We start from the raw sequence: 23,213 nt of genomic DNA, 5'->3' as shown, positions 1-23,213 counted from the left end.
TTCCCAGATTAAGTGAATATAGCTCAGCCCAGCTCCAAATGCGGTTTTAATTAACAAACGCAGACTGCTGAATATAAGCTACAAACATAAACAAACCCATAACAAGCAGCAAAGTACTCTGAGGTCGCTCCCAGTGGAAAGGAGGTGGGGCTGAAGGAAAAAAACAATTAAATTAAAAAAAAAAATACAGAGGCTTTTAGAGACAGCTGACCTTAGAGAGCCAGAAAACTCCTGTGTCCTGGGAAAGGGAGCCCAGAAGACCAGGTGCTATCTCTGGCTGATGGGTGAAACGGGGGAACCATGGACTGACTCTGAAAAAGGGGCTTTCTTTCCCTTTTTCTCTCTCTCAACCTGAGTGGCTCAGTGGAGAAAGTAGCAGTCATTTTCAATTCGCAGTGCTCTGACCCAGACAAGGGTGGGGTCAACAGAGTCAGAGAGACAAAGGAGTAATTCAAGTGTAGAAGATAACTCCATAGGGGGTGAATCTTCCCTAAGAGGAAGGAAGCGGGGACCAGCTCTAGTGCCTACCCTCCCTATAGAACTCAGACCCAAGGGTCTGGGGGAAAATAGTCAAAACAGAAACAACTTAAGCTGAGAATTAAAGGGGCCACACATTTTAACACCAGTGGGGAGAGACAGGCTGACAGATGCCACCTGCTGGGCAGGTTAGGAAAAGCACAGTGGCTTGAGGCCTCACAGGAAAGTCTGTCAATCTTCCAAGACAGACCCTCAGGGAAACCTGATACTGAATATAGGCCCCTTCTGAGACCTGAGCCCCTTCTGGTCTGGGAAAATCTGATTGGGGTAATCAAGGAAACCAGATGCCTAGACAACAGAAAACTACAAGTCTCAACAGGAAAAACGAAGATATGGCCCAGTCAAAGGAACAAACTTACACCTCAATTGAGATACAGCTGAGATCCTGTTTCACTTTAATGAAACAATAAATTAAAGATTTTCAAATAAATATGCTAAATCAATTAAAAAACCGAGTCAACGAGTTTAGGGAAGATACAGCAAAAGAGAGGAAGGCTATAAAGAAATCGAAAGTTGAAAAAACAACTGGCAGAATCTACGGAAATGAAAGGCACAAAACAAGAGATGAAAAACACAATGAAGACATAAAATAGCAGACTTCAAGAGGCAGAAGAAAACATTCAGAAACTGGAGAACAAGATAACTGAAATTCTACACACAACAGAACAGATAGGGAAAAGAATGGAAAAATATGAGCAACGTCTCAGGGAATTGAATAACAACATGAAACGCATGAGTTATGTGTAATGGCTGTCCCAGAAGAAGAGAAGGGAAAAGGAGCGGAGGCAATAACAGAGGAAATAATCACTGAAAATTTCCCATCTCTTATGAAAGACATAAAATTACAGATCCAAGAAGTGCAGGGTACCCCAAACAGAATAGATCTGAATTAGACCTATGCCAAGACACTTAAAAATCAGATTATCAAACGTCAAAGACAAAGAGAGAATCCTGAAAGCAGCAAAAGAAAAGCGATTCATCACATACAAGGGAAGCTTGATAAGACTGTGCAGATTTCTCAGTAGAAACCATGGAGGCAAGAAGGAAGTGGTGATACATTTAAGATACTGAAAGAGAAAAACCGCCAACCAAGAATCCTATATATGGCAAAACTGTCCTTAAAATATTCTCTGACAAACTGACAATGAGAGAGTTTGTGAACAAGATAGCTGCTCTACAGGAAATACTAAAGGGAGCACTACAGACAGATAAGAAAAGACAGGAGTGAGAGGTTTGGAACACAATTTTGGGTGATGGTAGCACAACAATGTAAGTACACTTAACAAAAATGACTGTGAGTGTAGTTGAAAGAGGAAGGTTAGGGGTATGTGGGACACCAGAAGGAAAGAGGGAAAATAAAGACTGGGACTGTATAACTTGGAGTACTCAAAAACTGTGATAAAATGTACAAATATGTTATATGAGGGAGAACAAATGAATGCAACCTTGCAAGGTGTTAAAAATGGGGTGTTATTGGGGAAAAAAAATGCAATCAATGCAAACTAGAGACTATAGTTGGTGGAAACATTGTATTATGCTTCCTTTGATGTAGCAGGAGCAATGTATCAAAGCTGGATGCCTGTGAGAGGGGGTTATAATGGAGGGGTGTGGGACTCTTGGCACTGGTGATGTTGTCTGACTCTTTTATTATACTAGATTTTAATTGTGTCTTTCCTTTTGTTGATTTTTAGCTGTCATCTTTTCTTTTTCTTTTTCTTTTATCTCTCCCCCTTTGACTCTTCCTCTTTCTTTGTGGAAAAAATGGAAATGTCCTTCTATAGATAGTGATGATGGTAGTGAATACATAAATACGTGATTATGCAGGGAACCACCAACTGTTTACTTAGGATGGAATGTATAACGTGTGAACAAAAGTCTTAAAAAAAAAAAACGGGTTGATGAGGAAACCTTGAGGGCATTATATGGAGTGAAATAAGTCAGACACAAAAGGGCAAATATTATATGGTCTCACTGATATGAACTAATTATAAATGTAAACTCATAGACATGAAATATAGGTTACCAGGATACAGAATAAGGCTAAAGAATGGGAGTGGTTGCTTACTATGAGCAGAAAGCTTAACTAGGTTGAACTTAAGTGTTTGGAAATGGACAGAGGTGATGGTAGCATGTTATTTTAAGAATAACAGTGCTGAATGGTGTGTGTATGTGGTAGAAAGTGGAAGCTTAGAGTCACATTACGTCACCAGAAGAAAAGTTGGAGGTTAAAATATGGAAATGTATAAAACAGTGAATCTTGTGGTGGACAATGTCTGTGATTAACTGAACAAGTATTAGAAATCTCTTTAATGAACTAGAACAAATGTATGACATTATAAGTAGAAGTTAATAATAGAGGGGTATATTGGGAAAAAACATACCTACTGCAAACTATGTACTACAGTTAGTAGTATTCTGAACATTCTTTCATCAATAGCAACAAATGTACTATACCAATACTATGAGTTGGTAACGGTGGGGGGTGGTTAGTGGGGTATGGAAGGATTTGAGTTTTCTTTTTTTCTTTTTATTTCTTTTCTGGAGTAATTTAAATGTTTTAAAAATGGAAAAAAATTAACTGCGGTAATGAATGTACAACTATATAATGGTACCATGTACAACTGACTGTACACTTCTGATGATTGTATGGTATGTGAACAATCTCAATAAAATTGAATTTACGAAAAAATATCCAGAATATATAAAAAAAGTCCTACAACTTAATAAAAAGACAAACAACCCATTTAAAAAATGGGCACAACTCCCCCCTATGTGGGATCTGACACCCAGGGGAGTAAATCTCCCTGGCAACATGGGTTATGACTCCTGGGGAGGAATCTAGACCTGGCATCGTGGAATGGAGAACATCTTCTTGACCAAAAGGGGAATGTGAAAGGAAATGAAATAAGCTTCAGTGGTAGAGAGATTCCAAAAGGAGCTGAGAGGTCACTCTGGTGGGCACTCTTATGCACAATATAGACGACCCTTTTTAGGTTCTAATGAATTGGGGTAGCTAGCAGTAAATACCTGAAACTATCAAACTACAACCCAGAACCCATGAATCCTGAATACGGCTGTATAAAAACGTAGCTTAAGCGCGGGGCGGGGCGGGGCATGGTGCCCACAGCCCAGGGCGCCTGGCGAGCTCCGCGCGTCCCGGCAGGAGCGGAGGGCCCCGCGGCACCATGGGGTCCGGGGACTTCGAGCTGATTTTTGACCGTGTGGGACACTTCGGCAGATTCCAAATATTCCTCTATTTTGTATGTGCCTTCCAGAACATCTCTTGTGGCATCCAATATTTGGTTTCTGTGTTCATGAATGTCAACCCCAGATATGTCTGCAAACCCCCAGGCAATGTGAGCTTGGTTCTTTTCCAGCAGCACTTCCGTAGGAAGTTGTAGGACACCTGGGCCCTGTTTTCCCCAGGCCAGGAAGGTCACATTGCACTGCAGCTACAGGACGGCTGTGTGTGGGAGCTCCTTGGGTGTCACATGTTCCGGAGGGAGGATGCAATTTATTTGGAGTACAACTACAATGGCAGGTAGGAAAATGGCTCATCCTGTGGTGTATAAGCATTGGCCAGCTGCTGTTTGGAATAGCCGTGGCAGTCACTCTTGATTATTACAGCTTCACGGTCACCCGCTTTCTTCTTGCCACGGTCACAAGCGGCTATCTCATGGTGATGTTTGTCTACATGACAGAATTCATCGGCATGAAGGCTCGGACGTGGGCCTCCACCCATGTGCATTCCTTTTTTGCCACTGGGGTGACAGTGGTAGCTTTGGTGGGCTACTTGGACAGGACCTGGTGGCTCTATCAGATAGTTCTCTCCACGGTGAACGTCCCCTTTGTCCTGTGCTGCTGGACGCTCCCGGAGATGCCTTTCTGGCTTCTCTCCCAGGCATGATATGAGGAAGCACAAAAAGTAGTTGATAAGATGGCCAAATGGAATAGAACCAGCTCCTGCAAACTATCCAAACTTTTATCTCTAGATCTAAATGGTCCTATTGGTAACGACCTCTCCAAAGTAAAGAAGCACAACATATCAGATCTGTTTTGTGACTGGAATATTGCATTCAGGACACTTTCCATTTGGCTGATTTGATTCACGGGGAGTCTGAGATTCTACTTGTTCTTGAATTCTGTTAATTTAGGAGGCAATGAATACTTAAACCTCTTCCTCATGGGCACAGTGGAAGTTCCCACCTACGTCTTCGTGTGCATTAGGATGGACAAGGTGGGAAGAAGAAATGTTCTGGCCTTCTCCCTTATGTTAAGTGAAGTGATCTGGGCTGTGATTATGGGGATCCCCCAGGATTACCATATTTGGGGTGTGGTGGCAACCATGGCTGGAAAATTTGCCATAGCAGCAGCCTTTGGCCTTATTTACCTTTACACAGCGGAGCTGTATTCAACCGTTGTGAGATGTCAGTAGTCCTTTGCTCCCTGAGAAGATCACCTCATTCAGAAGTTCTCAAAGCTCATCAGAATTTCCAAGGCATTTGATAAAAATCCCAACTCCGGGGCCCCATACTGGACCTGCTGGATCAAACTCCAAGGATGAGTCTCTGGGCACTGCCCACCATTTGATCTGAGTCCCACTGAGTTGGAAACCACAGGCACTTTTAAAAGGCTTGAAAGGCTTTTCAGACAAAATTTTACTTGAAAACGCATTGTGTGGTGAAGACGACAGAGCTTCTTTGTGGGAGAGCTCTGTTGGGGTATCTGGGGTCCCCCTTCTTGCTCTAGGGAGCCGCAGCAGAAACTCCAGGGCTCCGTAGACACCCCTTGAGAACCACAGTTCTTTTCTCAACCTCTCATTTCTGGATGAGACAATGAGACCAGGGAGATCAAGGACCCAAGGACCTGGTGCAGGGCACATTCCCAGGTCCTCCGGTATAATGTGAAGGCATCTTTTCTCCAATTCTCCATCTAACTTTTTGGGTCTTGCTTTGCAAAATCTTCTGGCAATTTTTTAAGTTTAAATAGTCTTTAGGGTCACACTATTGCCACAAGAGGTTTGTGCCCCAGGTTACCCACTGTGAAGGTCTATAAAAGTTTCCTACTGATAGGCTTCCTCAAATCCTCCAAGCTGCACTGTTCCTGCCACAAAGTGGTTTTTCAAGTAAAATTTCTTATTTGCTAAGGGAAAAATAACTTTGTTAGTGAGACTGGGTAATTTCTTAGCTGATTAAAGACCCAATCTTTTTTTTTTTTTTAATCTTCATTTTATTGAGATATATTCACATACCACACAGTCACACAAAACAAATCGTACATTCGATTGTTCACAGTACCATTACATAGTTGTACATTCATCACCTAAATCAATCCCTGACACCTTCATTAGCACACACACAAAAATAACAAGAATAATAATTAGAGTGAAAAAGAGCAATTGAAGTAAAAAAGAACACTGGGTACCTTTGTCTGTTTGTTTCCTTCCCCTATTTTTCTACTCATCCATCCATAAACTAGACAAAGTGGAGTGTGGTCCTTATGGCTTTCCCAATCCCATTGTCACCCCTCATAAGCTACATTTTTATACAATTGTCTTCGAGATTCATGGGTTCTGGGTTGTAGTTTGATAGTTTCAGGTATCCACCACCAGCTACCCCAATTCTTTAGAACCTAAAAAGGGTTGTCTAAAGTGTGCGTAAGAGTGCCCACCAGAGTGACCTCTCGGCTCCTTTTGGAATCTCTCTGCCACTGAAGCTTATTTCATTTCCTTTCACATCCCCCTTTTGGTCAAGAAGATGTTCTCCGTCCCACGATGCCGGGTCTACATTCCTCCCCGGGAGTCATATTCCATGTTGCCAGGGAGATTCACTCCCCTGGGTGTCTGATCCCATGTAGTGGGGAGGGCAGTGATTTCACCTTTCAAGTTGGCTTAGCTAGAGAGAGAGGGCCACATCTGAGCAACAAAGAGGCATTCGGGAGGAGGCTCTTAGGCACAATTATAGGGAGGCCTAGCCTCTCCTTTGCAGCAACTGTCTTCCCAAGGGTAAAACCTATGGTAGAGGGCTCAACCCATCAAACCACCAGTCCCCTATGTCTGTAGTCATGTTAGCAACCATCGAGGTGGGGTAGGCCAATGCCCCTGCATTAAAGACCCAATCTTAATTTCAACAAATATGCAAACAAGCTTTTTCCACAGGAAATTGGTTTTTAAAAAATCTAAAAGGCAAATGGTTTTCTGTAGAAATAAGTCCACATAACACCAGCTCTTAGGGATTTCCTCTTTGTTTCCTTGAACAGGAGGAATGTAGGGCCTAGGACATCCATTGGTCAAGAGACAGCATAAATCCCTCTCTAGAAGTCAGCCATGCCCATACCCTGGAGGCCATTATATCAACCTCATAGGGGTGCTTTAAAAGGAAAGGAAGGAGGGGGGGGCAAGATGGCAGACTGGTGAGCTGTATGTTTTAGTTACTCCTCCAGGAAAGTAGGTAAAAAGCCAGGAACTGCGTGGACTGGACACCACAGAGCAATCTGTCTTTGGGCATACTTCATACAACACTCATGAAAACGTGGAACTGCTGAGATCAGCGAAATCTGTAAGTTTTTGCGGCCAGGGGACCCGCGCCCCTCCCTGCCAGGCTCAGTCCCGGGGGAGGAGGGGCTGTCAGCTCCAGGAAGGAGAAGGGAGAATTGCAGTGGCTGATCTTACCGGAAACTCATTCTACTGATTCAAACTCCAACCATAGATAGACTGAGGCCAGACACCAGAGACTCTGAGAGCAGCCAGCCCAGCAGAGAGGAGACAGGCATAGAACAAAAACAACACGAAAAACTCCAAAATAAAAGCAGAGGATTTTTGGAGTTCTGGTGAACACAGAAAGGGGAAGGGCGGAGATCAGGCCTTGAGGCGCATATGCAAATCCCGAAGCAAGGCTGATCTCTCTGCCCTGGGCACCTTTCCTTAATGGCCCTGGTTGCTTTGTCTATTAGCATTTCAATAACCCATTAAATCTCTGAGGAGGACCGTTTTTTTTTTTTTTTTTTTTTTTTTTTTTTTTTTTTTTTTTTAAATCCTTTTTGCTTTTTCTAAAACAATTACTCTAAGAAGCTCAATACAGAAAGCTTCAAAGAATTGCAATTTGGGCACGTCAAGTCAAGAGCAGAACTAAGAGAGCTCTGAGACAAAAGGCAATAATCCAGTGGCTGAGAAAATTCACTAAACAACACAACTTCCCAAGAAAAGGGGGGTGTCCACTCACAGCCACCATCCTGGTGGACAGGAAACACTCCTGCCCATCGCCAGCCCCATAGCCCAGAGCTGTCCCAGACAACCCAGTGTGACGGAAGTGCTTCAAATAACAGGCACACACCACAAAACTGGGCGTGGACATTAACCTTCCCTGCAACCTCAGCTGAATGTCCCAGAGCTGGGAAGGGGGAGCAGTGTGAATTAACAGAGCCCCATTCAGCCATCATTTGAGCAGACTGGGAGCCTCCCAACACAGCCCAGCAGCCCAGAACTGCCCTGGGGGGACGGCACTCACCTGTGACATAGCACAGTCATCCCTCAACAGAGGACCCGGGGTGCACAGCCTGGAAGAGGGGCCCACTTGCAAGTCTCAGGAGCCATACGCCAATACCAAAGACTTGTGGGTCAGTGGCAGAGACAAACTGTGGCAGGACTGAACTGAAGGATTAGACTATTGCAGTAGCTTTAAAACTCTAGGATCATCAGGGAGATTTGATTGTTAGGGCCACCCCCCCTCCCCGACTGCCCAGAAACACGCCCCACATACAGGGCAGGCAACACCAACTACACACGCAAGCTTGGGACACCAATTGGGCCCCACAAGACTCACTCCCCCACTCACCAAAAAGGCTAAGCAGGGGAGATCTGGCTTGTGGAGAACAGGTGGCTCGTGGACGCCACCTGCTGGTTAGTTAGAGAAAGTGTACTCCACGAAGCTGTAGATCTGATAAATTAGAGATAAGGACTTCAACTGGTCTACAAACCCTAAAAGAACCCTATCAAGGTCAGCAAATGCCACGAGGCCAAAAACAACAGAAAATTATAAAGCATATGAAAAAACCAGACGATATGGATAACCCAAGCCCAAGCACCCAAATCAAAAGACCAGAAGAGACACACCTAGAGCAGCTACTCAAAGAACTAAAGATGAACAATGAGACCCTAGTACGGGATATGAAGGAAATCAAGAAAACCCTAGAAGAGCATAAAGAAGACATTGCAAGACTAAATAAAAAAATGGATGATCTTATGGAAATTAAAGAAACTGTTGACCAAATTAAAACGATTCTGGACACTCATAGTACAAGACTAGAGGAAGTTGAACAACGAATCAGTGACCTGGAAGATGACAGAATGGAAAATGAAAACATAAAAGAATGGGGAAAAAAATTGAAAAACTCGAAATGGACCTCAGGGATATGATAGATAATATGAAACGTCCGAATATAAGACTCATTGGTGTCCCAGAAGGGGAAGAAAAGGGTAAAGGTCTAGGAAGAGTATTCAAAGAAATTGTTGGGGAAAACTTCCCAAATCTTCTAAACAACATAAATACACAAATCATAAATGCTCAGCGAACTCCAAATAGAATAAATCCAAAAAAACCCACTCCGAGACATATACTGATCACACTGTCAAACATAGAAGAGAAGGAGCAAGTTCTGAAAGCAGCAAGAGAAAAGCAATTCACCACATACAAAGGAAACAGCATAAGACTAAGTAGTGACTACTCAGGAGCCACCATGGAGGCGAGAAGGCAGTGGCACGATATATTTAAAATTCTGAGTGAGAGGAATTTCCAGCCAAGAATACTCTATCCAGCAAAGCTCTCCTTCAAATTTGAGGGAGAGCTTAAATTTTTCACAGACAAAGAAATGCTGAGAGAATTTGCTAACAAGAGACCTGCCCTACTGGAGATACTAAAGGGAGCCCTACAGACAGAGAAACAAAGACAGGACAGAGAGACTTGGAGAAAGGTTCAGTACTAAAGAGATTCGGTATGGGTACAATAAAGGATATTAATAGAGAGAGGGAAAAATATGGCAAACATAATCCAAAGGATAAGATGGCCGATTCAAGAAATGCCTTCACGGTTTTAACGTTGAATGTAAATGGATTAAACTCCCCAATTAAAAGATATAGATTCGCAGAATGGATCAAAAAAAATGAACCATCAATATGTTGCATACAAGAGACTCATCTTAGACACAGGGACACAAAGAAACTGAAAGTGAAAGGATGAAAAAAAATATTTCATGCAAGCTACAGCCAAAAGAAAGCAGGTGTAGCAATATTAATCTCAGATAAAATAGACTTCAAATGCAGGGATGTTTTGAGAGACAAAGAAGGCCACTACATACTAATAAAAGGGGCAATTCAGCAAGAAGAAATAACAATCGTAAATGTCTATGCACCCAATCAAGGTGCCACAAAATACATGAGAGAAACATTGGCAAAACTAAAGGAAGCAATTGATGTGTCCACAATAATTGTGGGAGACTTCAACACATCACTCTCTCCTATAGATAGATCAACCAGACAGAAGACCAATAAGGAAATTGAAAACCTAAACAATCTGATAAATGAATTAGATTTAACAGACATCTACAGGACATTACATCCCAAATCAACAGGATACACATACTTTTCTAGTGCTCACGGAACTTTCTCCAGAATAGATCATATGCTGGGACATAAAACAAGCCTCAATAAATTTAAAAAGATTGAAATTATTCAAAGCACATTCTCTGACCACAATGGAATACAATTAGAAGTCAATAACCATCAGAGACTTAGAAAATTCACAAATACCTGGAGGTTAAACAACACACTCCTAAACAATCAGTGGGTTAAAGAAGAAATAGCAAGAGAAATTGCTAAATATATAGAGACGAATGAAAATGAGAACACAACATACCAAAACCTATGGGATGCAGCAAAAGCAGTGCTAAGGGGGAAATTTATAGCACTAAACGCATATATTAAAAAGGAAGAAAGAGCCAAAATCAAAGAACTAATGGATCAACTGAAGAAGCTAGAAAATGAACAGCAAACCAATTCTAAACCAAGTACAAGAAAAGAAATAACAAGGATTAAAGCAGAAATAAATGACATAGAGAACAAAAAAACAATAGAAAGGATAAATATCACCAAAAGTTGGTTCTTTGAGAAGATCAACAAGATTGACAAGCCCCTAGCTAGACTGACAAAATCAAAAAGAGAGAAGACCCATATAAACAAAATAATGAATGAAAAAGGTGACATAACTGCAGATCCTGAAGAAATTAAAAAAATTATAAGAGGATATTATGAACAACTGTATGGCAACAAACTGGATAATGTAGAAGAAATGGACAATTTCCTGGAAACATATGAACAACCTAGACTGACCAGAGAAGAAATAGAAGACCTCAACCAACCCATCACAAGCAAAGAGATCCAATCAGTCATCAAAAATCTTCCCACAAATAAATGCCCAGGGCCAGATGGCTTCACAGGGGAATTCTACCAAACTTTCCAGAAAGAACTGACACCAATCTTACTCAAACTCTTTCAAAACATTGAAAAAAATGGAACACTACCTAACTCATTTTATGAAGCTAACATCAATCTAATACCAAAACCAGGCAAAGATGCTACAAAAAAGGAAAACTACCGGCCAATCTCCCTAATGAATATAGATGCAAAAATCCTCAACAAAATACTTGCAAATCGAATCCAAAGACACATCAAAAAAATCATACACCATGACCAAGTGGGGTTCATTCCAGGCATGCAAGGATGGTTCAACATAAGAAAAACAATCAATGTATTACAACACATTAAAAACTCGAAAGGGAAAAATCAATTGATCATCTCAATAGATGCTGAAAAAGCATTTGACAAAATCCAACATCCCTTTTTGATAAAAACACTTCAAAAGGTAGGAATTGAAGGAAACTTCCTCAACATGATAAAGAGCATATATGAAAAACCCACAGCCAGCATAGTACTCAATGGTGAGAGACTGAAAGCCTTCCCTCTAAGATCAGGAACAAGACAAGGATGCCCGCTGTCACCACTGTTATTCAACATTGTGCTGGAAGTGCTAGCCAGGGCAATCCGGCAAGACAAAGAAATAAAAGGCATCCAAATTGGAAAAGAAGAAGTAAAACTGTCATTGTTTGCAGATGATATGATCTTATATCTAGAAAACCCTGAGAAATCAACGATACACCTACTAGAGCTAATAAACAAATTTAGCAAAGTAGCGGGATACAAGATTAATGCACATAAGTCAGTAATGTTTCTATATGCTAGAAATGAACAAACTGAAGAGACACTCAAGAAAAAGATACCATTTTCAATAGCAACTAAAAAAATCAAGTACCTAGGAATAAACTTAACCAAAGATGTAAAAGACCTATACAAAGAAAACTACATAACTCTACTAAAAGAAATAGAAGGGGACCTTAAAAGATGGAAAAATATTCCATGTTCATGGATAGGAAGGCTAAATGTCATTAAGATGTCAATTCTACCCAAACTCATCTACAGATTCAATGCAATCCCAATCAAAATTCCAACAACCTACTTTGCAGACTTGGAAAAGCTAGTTATCAAATTTATTTGGAAAGGGAAGATGCCTCGAATTGCTAAAGACACTCTAAAAAAGAAAAACGAAGTGGGAGGACTTACACTCCCTGACTTTGAAGCTTATTATAAAGCCACAGTTGCCAAAACAGCATGGTACTGGCACAAAGATAGACATATAGATCAATGGAATCGAATTGAGAATTCAGAGATAGACCCTCAGATCTATGGCCGACTGATCTTTGATAAGGCCCCCAAAGTCACCGAACTGAGCCATAATGGTCTTTTCAACAAATGGGGCTGGGAGAGTTGGATATCCATATCCAAAAGAATGAAATAGGACCCCTACCTCACCCCCTACACAAAAATTAACTCAAAATGGACCAAAGATCTCAATATAAAAGAAAGTACCATTAAACTCCTAGAAGATAATGTAGGAAAACATCTTCAAGACCTTGTATTAGGAGGCCACTTCCTAGACTTTACACCCAAAGCACAAGCAACAAAAGAGAAAATAGATAAATGGGAACTCCTCAAGCTTAGAAGTTTCTGCACCTCAAAGGAATTTCTCAAAAAGGTAAAGAGGCAGCCAACTCAATGGGAAAAAATTTTTGGAAACCATGTATCTGACAAAAGACATATCTTGCATATACAAGGAAATCCTACAACTCAATGACAATAGTACAGACAGCCCAATTATAAAATGGGCAAAAGATATGAAAAGACAGTTCTCTGAAGAGGAAATACAAATGGCCAAGAAACACATGAAAAAATGTTCAGCTTCACTAGCTATTAGAGAGATGCAAATTAAGACCACAATGAGATACCATCTAACACCGGTTAGAATGGCTGCCATTAAACAAACAGGAAACTACAAATGCTGGAGGGGATGTGGAGAAATTGGAACTCTTATTCATTGTTGGTGGGACTGTATAATGGTTCAGCCACTCTGGAAGTCAGTCTGGCAGTTCCTTAGAAAACTAGAGATAGAGCTACCATTCGATCCAGCGATTGCACTTCTCGGGATATACCCGGAAGATCGGAAAGCAGTGACACGAACAGATATCTGCACGCCAATGTTCATAGCAGCATTATTCACAATTGCCAAGAGATGGAAACAACCCAAATGTCCATCAACAGATGAGTGGATAAATAAAATGTGGTATATACACACGATGGAATACTACGCGGCAGTAAGAAGGAACGATCTGGTGAAACATATGACAACATGGATGAACCTTGAAGACATAATGCTGAGCGAAATAAGCCAGGCACAAAAAGAGAAATATTATATGCTACCACTAATGTGAACTTTGAAAAATGTAAAACAAATGGTTTATAATGTAGAATGTAGGGGAACTAGCAGTAGAGAGCAATTAAGGAAGGGGGAACAATAATCCAAGAAGAACAGATAAGCTATTTAACGTACTGGGGATGCCCAGAAATGACTATGGTCTGTTAATTTCTGATGGATGTAGTAGGAACAAGTTCACTGAAATGTTGCTATAGTATGTAACTTTCTTGGGGTAAAGTAGGAACATGTTGGAAGTTAAGCAGTTATCTTAGGTTAGTTGTCTTTTTCTTACTCCCTTGCTATGGTCTCTTTGAAATGTTCTTTTATTGTATGTTTGTTTTCTTTTTAACTTTTTTTTTCATACAGTTGATTTCAAAAAAGAAGGGAAAGTTAAAAAAAAAAAAAAAAAAAAAAAAAAGACAAACAAGGAAAAAAAAAAAAAAAAAAGATGTAGTGCCCCCTTGAGGAGCCTGTGGAGAATGCAGGGGTATTCGCCTACCCCACCTCCATGGTTGCTAACATGACCACAGACATGGGGGACTGGTGGTTTGATGGGTTGAGCCCTCTACCATAAGTTTTACCCTTGGGAAGACGGTTGCTGCAAAGGAGAGGCTAGGCCTCCCTGTGTTTGTGCCTAAGAGTCTCCTCCTGAATGCCTCTTTGTTGCTCAGATGTGGCCCTCTCTCTCTGGCTGAGCCAACTTGAAAGGTGAAATCACTGCCCTCCCCCCTACGTGGGATCAGACACCCAGGGAAGTGAATCTCCCTGGCAACGTGGAATATGACTCCCAGGGAGGAATGTAGACCTGGCACCGTGGGACGGAGAACATCTTCTTGACCAAAAGGGGGATGTGAAAGGAAATGAAATAAGCTTCAGTGGCAGAGAGATTCCAAAAGGAGCCGAGAGGTCACTCTGGTGGGCACTCTTATGCACACTTTAGACAACCCTTTTTAGGTTCTAAAGAATTGGGGTAGCTGGTGGTGGATACCTGAAACTATCAAACTACAACCCAGAACCCATGAATCTCGAAGACAGTTGTATAAAAATGTAGCTTATGAGGGGTGACAATGGGATTGGGAAAGCCATAAGGACCAAACACCACTTTGTCTAGTTTATGGATGGATGTGTAGAAAAGTAGGGGAAGGAAACAAACAGACAAAGGTACCCAGTGTTCTTTTTTACTTCAATTGCTCTTTTTCACTCTAATTATTATTCTTGTTATTTTTGTGTGTGTGCTAATGAAGGTGTCAGGGATTGATTTAGGTGATGAATGTACAACTATGTAATGGTACTGTAAACAATCGAAAGTACAATTTGTTTTGTATGACTGCGTGGTATGTGAATATATCTCAATAAAATGATGATTTAAAAAAAAAAAAAAAAAAAAAAAAAAAAAAAAAAAAAAAGAAAAGTAGGGGAAGCAAACAAACAGACAAAGGTACCTAGTGTTCTTTTTTACTTCAATTGCTCTTTTTCACTCTAATTATTATTCTTGTTATTTTTGTGTGTGTGCTAATGAAGGTGTCAGGGATTGATTTAGGTGATGAATGTACAACTATGTAATGGTACTGTAAACAATCGAAAGTACAATTTGTTTTGTATGACTGCGTGGTATGTGAATATATCTCAATAAAATGATGATTAAAAAAAAAAAAAAAAAAAAGGAAAGGAAGTGCTCAGTTAGAGAAGACCTCTGTACCTGAAGATGGGTGAATACATCTGTGCTGGTTCTAAATACACAGATAGATGACAGATGATAGATGGATAGATGGATAGATAGATAGATAAGAAAAACGTTTATCAGACTAATATGTGACCAGGGATATAGGATATCAGAAGAAGAGTTCCCCATGGAATTGTCACTTAGCCCTGTTGTCTGAGGGGGGAGAGGGGATTTTTCCTCTTTTCCCCCTACCTCCCCCCCAGGTCACCAGGAGTGCTTGGGGAGAACAATCTAATAATGAATACAGCTTCCTTTCACAGTCCTCATCTTCCTTAACCCCCGAAGCAGCTCTGTGAGGTTAGCATTTTGGTTTCCATTTTGCAGATTGAGGAGCTGAGACTCAGACAGGCTTGGCCCAGATCCCATGACTGGTCAGTGGCCAATCAGAACTCAGATCCACAGTTTTTGTCCTTTTCTGTCTCCCAATGAAACACACAAGAATTTTCATGGGGCAACAGTGCTTATCACAGCAAGTGGTAGAGTTTGAGTATCAAAGGGGAAGGTATTTTGGACTCTTCTCAAATCAAGCAAGTGCCACCCATGCATAGATGTACAATAGCAGACAGGCAGAATAACCAATTGAATTCTTACACTTGTAGTGTGACAACAGGGAAGACTGTCTAATGTGCAGAATGTCATAGGGTGTGAAGTTGTGCACTTGCTGACTCAGGTTGAAGTTCCAGGCTCCCTCATGGCAGACCCAAGGAAGAAAGCACTCTGTAAAGCAGGGTGAATGTCTTTGCCACATCCTGTGGGGCCCTCCCTCTTCGGTGGATTTCTGCACAGCTGAAGCTGTAGGTTTCCCCAGTTCTGCATCCAGGTTGCATAAGATCCACCCATACCTTGCACACACTAAACTCTCAACACATCTGTGCTGAGTGAATGTATGTTATTTGCATATATACATACCAATTACTGTGGTATGTTAGGATTATTTTAAGACCTTTTGTTGGTTTGGTTGGTTGGTTACAACTGCAGGTACATGCCGTCAAAAAAATCCAACATATGACTATTTAATACAAGGGATGCAGAACAAACTCTAAGGGCTCTTTGCACACTTGTCTTAATTTGCCAGGCCACTATGACAAATACCACATAATGGGTTGGCTTAAACCACAGGAATTTGTCTCATGGTGTCAGGGGCTAGAAGGCCCACTTTCTTCTTGAAGACTGTATCATTCTACGTTGAATCAGGTTCTGGTAAGTGTGTGTGACCCAAGATGAAGCACCATGTACTTGAAGAGGTGCTTATTCATCACAAAAGGACATTCTACGCTTACTATTAGACATTCTATAGGTTCTCTTTAAATCACCTTTAAAGAAAAACGTTTTAAGATATTTGACTTCAAAAATTGAGCTAAATATTCCACAGATATAAAAATTTTGCTCTCCCAAATATGCACTCCTTACCCCAAACAAATTCCTGATCTAGAAGATCAATTCTACCCTTAATATCAGAGTGGATGAACACACATAAGGACCTCATCTACACAGCAGATGAAGAATTGTTGTTGACCTTTTTGGGGACAGGCTTGAATTGTCTTGAATTACTTACAGCCTTGTTTAAACCACTGTTTCACAGACAGTGAATTTTAAATCACAGATGATTTTTCAAAAATTAAAATCAAAGTAAAATTATTTCTAAGTCTAAAAAAAAAAAATGTAGCTTATGAGGGGTGACAATGTGATTGGGAAAGCCATATGGATCACGTTCCCCTTCGTCCAGTGTATGGATGGATGAGTAGAAAAATGGGGGGGGGGTGGGAAGCACCCAGTGTTCTTTTTTACTTTAATTGTTCTTTTTCACTTTAATTTTTATTCTTATTATTTTTGTGTGTGTGGTAATTAAAATGTTCAAAAATTAATTTTGATGATGAACGCACAACTATATAATGGTACTGTGAACAACTGAATGTACGCTTTGTATGACTGCATGGTATATAAATATATCTCAATAACATTGAACTTAAAAAAAATGGGCAAAAGACTTAAAGACACTTATCCAAAAAGGAAATAAATATGACTAAAAAGCACATGAAAAGATGCTCAACCTCACTAGCTATTAGGAAAATGCAAATCGAAACCACAATGAAATACCATTACACACCTACTAGAATGACCCTTATCAAAACAACAGAAAACTACAAATGCTGGAGAGGATGTGGAAAAATAGGAACACTTATTCACTGCTGGTGGGAATTAAAAAAAGTGCTATGGAGGAGCAGTGTGCTGGTTTGTATATATTATGTCCCCCAGAAAAAGCCATATTCTTTGAAGCAATCTTGTGGGGGCAGGTGTATTAGTGTTGATTAGGTTGGAACCTATTGGTTCAGTGTTTCCATGGAGATGTGATTCAATCAACTGTGAGTGAGACCTTTCATTGGATACTTTCCATGGAGGTGTTGTCCCACCCATTTAGGGTGGGTCTTAACTGGATCACTGGAGTACTTTAAAAAGAGCCACACAGCCCAGTTGCTGAAGCAGCTGTGACTGACATTTTGGATAGCAAATGAAAGTGACATTTTGAAGAGCAGCTGCAGCTAAGAGAGGACAAAACGCCCCAAGAGCAACACTTTGGAGAATGCCATTTTGAAACGCAACCTGGGAACAAGCAGACGCCAGCCATGTGCTCTCCCAGCTAACAAGAGGTTTTCCAGATGTCAATGGCCTTCCTCCAGTGAAGGTACCCTTTGTGGATGCCTTACCTTGGACACCTTATGGCCTTCATACTGCAATTTGTAACCAAATAAACCCCCTTGATAAAAGCCAATCCATTTCTGGTGTTTTGCAAAAGGGCAGCATTAGCAAACTGTAACAGGCAGATACAAAAGCATTATAGGAGTAAAGAAGAAAGACACACCTAACTCACTCTATAAGGGAAGATAAGGGGTGGAAAAGGGTGCCTCAGACAAGTGCTAAGCAGAGCATTCTCTAATTCTATTAAGTAATGATTTAAAACAAAATAAATTGTTGGGGCTTGAGTTATGTGCCCCAGAAAAATATGATATTAATCTCAGTTCATTTTTGTGGGTGTGAGTCCATTATAAATAGAACCTTTTGATAAGGCTACTTCAGTTAAGGTATGGCCCACAAATGAATCGGGATGGGTCTTAATCCTATTCCTGGAGTCTTACAGAGAAGACCACAGAGCGAGAAACAGCAGGAGAAATAAGAAGATGGTAGTCAATCGAACCCAGAATAGAAAGAAGACACTGCAATATGTATTGCCATGTGACAGAAAAGGCAAGGAACACTGAAGATCGCTGGCCAGCCAGAAGATCCCTGGGAGGAAACAAGCCTTCTAGACTCTGTGAGCCAATAAATTTCTGTTGTTAAGCCAACATATTGTATGGTAAAACTAAATGTAAACACAACTAAACTAAATAAAAAGTTTAACCATTACTTACAATTTTGTCATAAAAGTCTTTTGGAAGCTTAGAAAGAATTTCTACTGCTTCCAAAAGCTCATAAGCATCTATTTGTGGCACTTCATCACCATCGTCACCACCTTCGAAAAGAAGAATAAGACAAACCTTAAAAACAGATGGAATTGTTTTATTCTCTTACTTATCAAACAGTTCTCAATCCTTTCAAACACCTTATGAAATCTTAATGTGGAAGGTTATAAATGCTATATCCATCTTATATTTTATTAATTGACAGCCCTAAAAATGTTCTTAGCAAACACAGGTTCTTGTAGCAGTGCCAGGTTTGCAAATTGTTATAAAAACCAGTGTTTAAACTTGGCTTACCTCCCTCAGCATCTCCACCAGCAGACTGCTGCTGTTCTAATTTAGCTTCTAGTTCTTGTTGGGAACGCAGAAATCGACTTGGTTTAGGAGCACCTGTTGGCAGTTTGACCCATTCTTCCTCTAATTCTTTCAACTGCGTAGAACAAAAAATATTTTAGAAACGTGTCTACATCTCTGCCATTAGAGAATATTTAATGTTTATATTTTCTAATATATCTGAACCCAATTTCTTATTTATGTGGCTCTAAGAGGGCAATTAAGATAAATTTAAATTGTTCATATTTTATAGGCCAAGTCAAACCAACTTACATTTACTAAAAGATTTATATCTATGAGCTGAGAGAGAATAAAATTAGCTTTTTAGTACACCTTCATTAGTTCATGAATTCAGATATATCTGCATCAGAACACAATCTCCAAAACCAATTATAATAAAAAACTCAGATAGAATGCAGTTTGCCCAAACCTATATTAATTCCTGCCATCCAATAGCATTATGAAGTTATCTTTTATACTGTCATAGATTCAACACTAACATATTGGAATCATTGAATTTATGGTATTTAATTTGACAGGACAAAGTAACAGCAGAAAAAGTTAGCCATACTCAGAAAAATCAGCTGAATTCAAAGTTAAGTGTGAAAAAGCATTATTTGCATGAGAGGAATATCAATTAATCATAGAAAGGATATATAATTATATACATTATGCAAAGACAAACAGAAAACTTTATGCCTCACCTGGACAGAGTTTATATTTTGTAATGGCGGTCTCAGAGCATCCCGAATCCATCTGTAAATCTCTACAGCAATTAGTTTGGCTTCATCTCGAACAGCCTTCTCTCGGGATTCAAAGAGTTTTGGCAACACTTTGATAATTGGCTTAAGCAAGATGATTTTTGAACCAAATTCACTAGAAGAAAAAAATTGGAAAGAAATTTGTCAACAGGGAATATCACTGGGTAAAATGTTAGATTTCATTCATCAAACATAGTTCTGTATCTATATATTAATAGGGTTACATAGGTTGAGTTTTTTTAAAGCAGCAAAAAAAAGGAACTGATACTATGTCTATATTTAGAGTTCATTCTTACATAAATATTATTATCTAGGGCTGAAAATAATATTACCATTTAAAAACTAATCTTCTAGATAACCAACATTCAAATTCATAAAGGCCCAACACTTGTGTAATATTTTAAATATTTATACACTTAAAAATATAAATGAATCATTTTATAAATATTTACATGAGTGAAATCTACTTTTAATAGACTCTTAATAATTCTTAAAATTAAGGTGATACACTCAACTAGATAGATCACAAATCCTGGCAGTATGTGTTTCATTCCTGGCTTTACAGCTATCACATTGCAACCTCAGACAACTTAAATCTCTCTTTGTTTACCCTATGGAGTAAACAATTGCATTTTGACTTCCTTTAAAAAGACAACACATTTAACCTTACATATCTTCCATGTATTATATTTTTAAGTTACCAACTGGTCAATTTTAGCTGTATGATGTCACTGCTAACTTTTCTAAATAACTAATTCTGGAGCAGGAGGGATTTAGTTTCAAAAGAATACTGAAAATCTACATGAATAGTAGGACCCATATATATTATCTATTTCATGTGCACAGTGGACATGCAACAAAATTTTTTAGTAAGAGCTGTTGATCTACTCCAACAGATGAAAGAAGGACTGTGAAAATACTTTCCTTAGAAAGTGATTTTTAACAAAACACTTGGCTATGTGACATAGTTTAAGCTTACCTATCATTCCATGAAAATAAACCACATGATCTCTAAAATTTTCTTTCAAATGAACTTTATTTTAATAGAAAAGAACAAATTAACCTGACTTTAAAATCAGAGGAAAAATAGGAAATCCTAGTGATGATAACCCATTCTGCTTTAGGGATACTTAACATGATGCCTGAAGAACCTCAGATTTGGAACCTCACTCTTCCTTTACATAACTACTACTTCATCTGTTTCTTTTTTGTTTTTCTATCCTGACCTGCTTCTGAAAGATAGACAAAACAGATGGATCAGCTCCATATGGAAAACAGACACTTTAACAAATCAAAACCTAATTTTGATATTAAGTTACCATAGAAAAATCAAGAGTTCTGGAAGTCTGTTTTTAGAGGCAATAGAATGTTTCTGGTCTCCTGACAAGAACCATTTTACATTCTGAGATGCTTTAAGACAGGTAAAGAACCACACAAGGATAAGACTAAACAACAATATCTAAAAGGATGACATAATAAAATATACCTAATCTGTTCTATTCCCTACCCTTATTCTCCCAGTCAATTTGAAAATGAAATATCCAGAGTTTACTGCATGCCAGATTACGAACTTCAAATTTAAAGGTAGAAGATTATAGCATAATATATATTTGTAATCAAGAGATCCATTATTACCAAAGACAGATCTACTGACAGAAGCACAGTGCTAATAACCAAATCAATTCACTAGATCTCTAAAATGATAAAATGAGCATACCATTTACTACTCATGAAAGCACATGCCTACCACACCAAAATAGGCTAGAAACAAGGAAAAATTTATCACACAAGAATCTAAGTGAAAGTCAAACTTTATAAAAGAACATTATGTCAATTAAACTGTATTTTGCAAAAGGAAATGAACAATGGGGGAGAAAGAGAATGGGATGTTTTGGATATTCTTTTCTATTTCAATTTTCATTTTATTTTTTGGAGCAATGAAAACGTTCAATGTTTGATTGTGGTGATGAAAGCACAACTATATGACAATACTGTGAACAATGAACACTTCGAATCTATATTATGTAACTATATCTCAATAAAATTGCATTAAAAAAAGAAAGAACATTATGAACCAAGCTAAAGACAATGTAAAATTGAGGACAGTTTAATGAAATTGTAGAATTTTGATACTTTCACATAACATAAATACCAAAGGAAGCATTTTCTCTAAGACGTAGGTCATAAGCAAAATCAAAGGAAGTCAGATTGGGATGACCTTCATTCTGACCGGTCATATATTTTGCATTTCACTGGAGCTGCTTCTACAGCATCTCATGTGGATAGTATTTGGGACAGGATATCAGAGCAGAAGGACTGCCAAATTCAAACAGAACTGTCTAATTCAGTTTTCCATAGCACTGTACAACTACTTGTCCCTGAAAGAGAGTCTATTCACGAAAAACTTCAAGGCCAAACAGCAAGAAATTCTAGGGCTGAAAATACCTTATCACATAAGAGTAAAATTGTTTTCTATTTGCAGTTGCTGTGCTTCTGTTTAAAGACATCAAGCCTTTGCTTCTATTTTACTAAAATGCACCTAAACAAAGGTTTGCTTTAGCCAACACTACAAAATACAGAAATTTATACTTGAGGAAAACACGAGTCAAAGAGCTTATTAAATACCTGAGGAATGCTTTTCCAAAAAAAGGTCAATTCTTAATTTGAGAACAGGTTAGAAATATTCCCTGTTAATCTTCATTACAAAGGGTTTTAGATAAAATTGCACTGCAACACACTTGAAGGATACAAGTACTCAATACAAAGTGCCACACTGGAGGAACAACTTCAGCTTTTCAGGCCAATTGACTGGTGGTTGTGGCATACCAAGTCAAATCCTGCAGTTCCCATCTCTGTTTAAACCAGGAGCCCAAACTCAGATTGAAATGTTCTAGCTATTAAGAGAACTAAAGCAAAATAAAAAGTCTTACCTTAAAGCCTTCCTCAGTGTCTCTATACAGGCCACTATGATCTTGGGGTTCTTATTGTCCAGGCCTTTCAGGAGCTCTTCTTGCACGGCCTCTCCTTTCTCAATCTCTATGTACATTAGACAGATCTCTATGCCTAGCTCCTTGGCTTTGGCTTTAGGCTGGTTGAACACTTTGCTTACAACACCTGACACAACTTCTCCAGTGGTTCTGTAACAAAGATTATAAACAACCACTATCACCAAAAAAACCACACACACTTTAGTAGAAAGAACTGGATAAAAGTCATAGAAAGGAGGGTACAAGAACCTTAATAAGTGCTTAGAAATAAAGGAAATAATTGCCTAATTTTTAAATTTATGTTCAAGTATATTTTTTAAAAAAACTATGCAAACCATAAAAACAGACAAACAGAACCAAGTAGGTATTAAAAAAGTTATAGATTTTTAAAAATCCTTGTTTAGAAATGCAAACAAATGTAGAAAACTCAAACAACAAAGTAAAAATTCCTTGAAATCCCACTACCCAGAGGAAGCTATTTTTCGCTTTTTCCTGTCCATCTTTTCAGACCTTCCTCTATGCATATATATGTATACACAAACACACACACATACACACAT

The 23,213-nt window shown here is 39.2% G+C and overlaps 1 protein-coding gene across 1 annotated transcript in view; it reads right to left on the bottom strand.

Annotated features, from left to right (window-relative positions):
• The window catches only part of CKAP5 (cytoskeleton associated protein 5), a 138,362-nt gene that overhangs the window by 66,557 nt on the left and 48,592 nt on the right, over positions 1-23,213 (bottom strand). The window contains exons 4-7 of the mRNA XM_037838906.1: positions 22,597-22,803; positions 19,610-19,781; positions 18,870-19,002; positions 18,525-18,625 (exon numbers count right to left, since the gene is read on the bottom strand). Coding sequence (XP_037694834.1) covers positions 18,525-18,625; positions 18,870-19,002; positions 19,610-19,781; positions 22,597-22,803 — 613 coding nt within the window. The remainder of the gene's footprint in view (positions 1-18,524; positions 18,626-18,869; positions 19,003-19,609; positions 19,782-22,596; positions 22,804-23,213) is intronic.

Source organism: Choloepus didactylus, chromosome 6 (genome assembly GCF_015220235.1).
Source record: "Choloepus didactylus isolate mChoDid1 chromosome 6, mChoDid1.pri, whole genome shotgun sequence".
In the NCBI taxonomy this organism is placed as follows: Eukaryota; Metazoa; Chordata; class Mammalia; order Pilosa; family Megalonychidae; genus Choloepus; species Choloepus didactylus.
The sequence above is the reverse complement of the archived record's forward strand: the minus strand, read 5'-3'. Positions and strand labels throughout refer to the sequence as shown.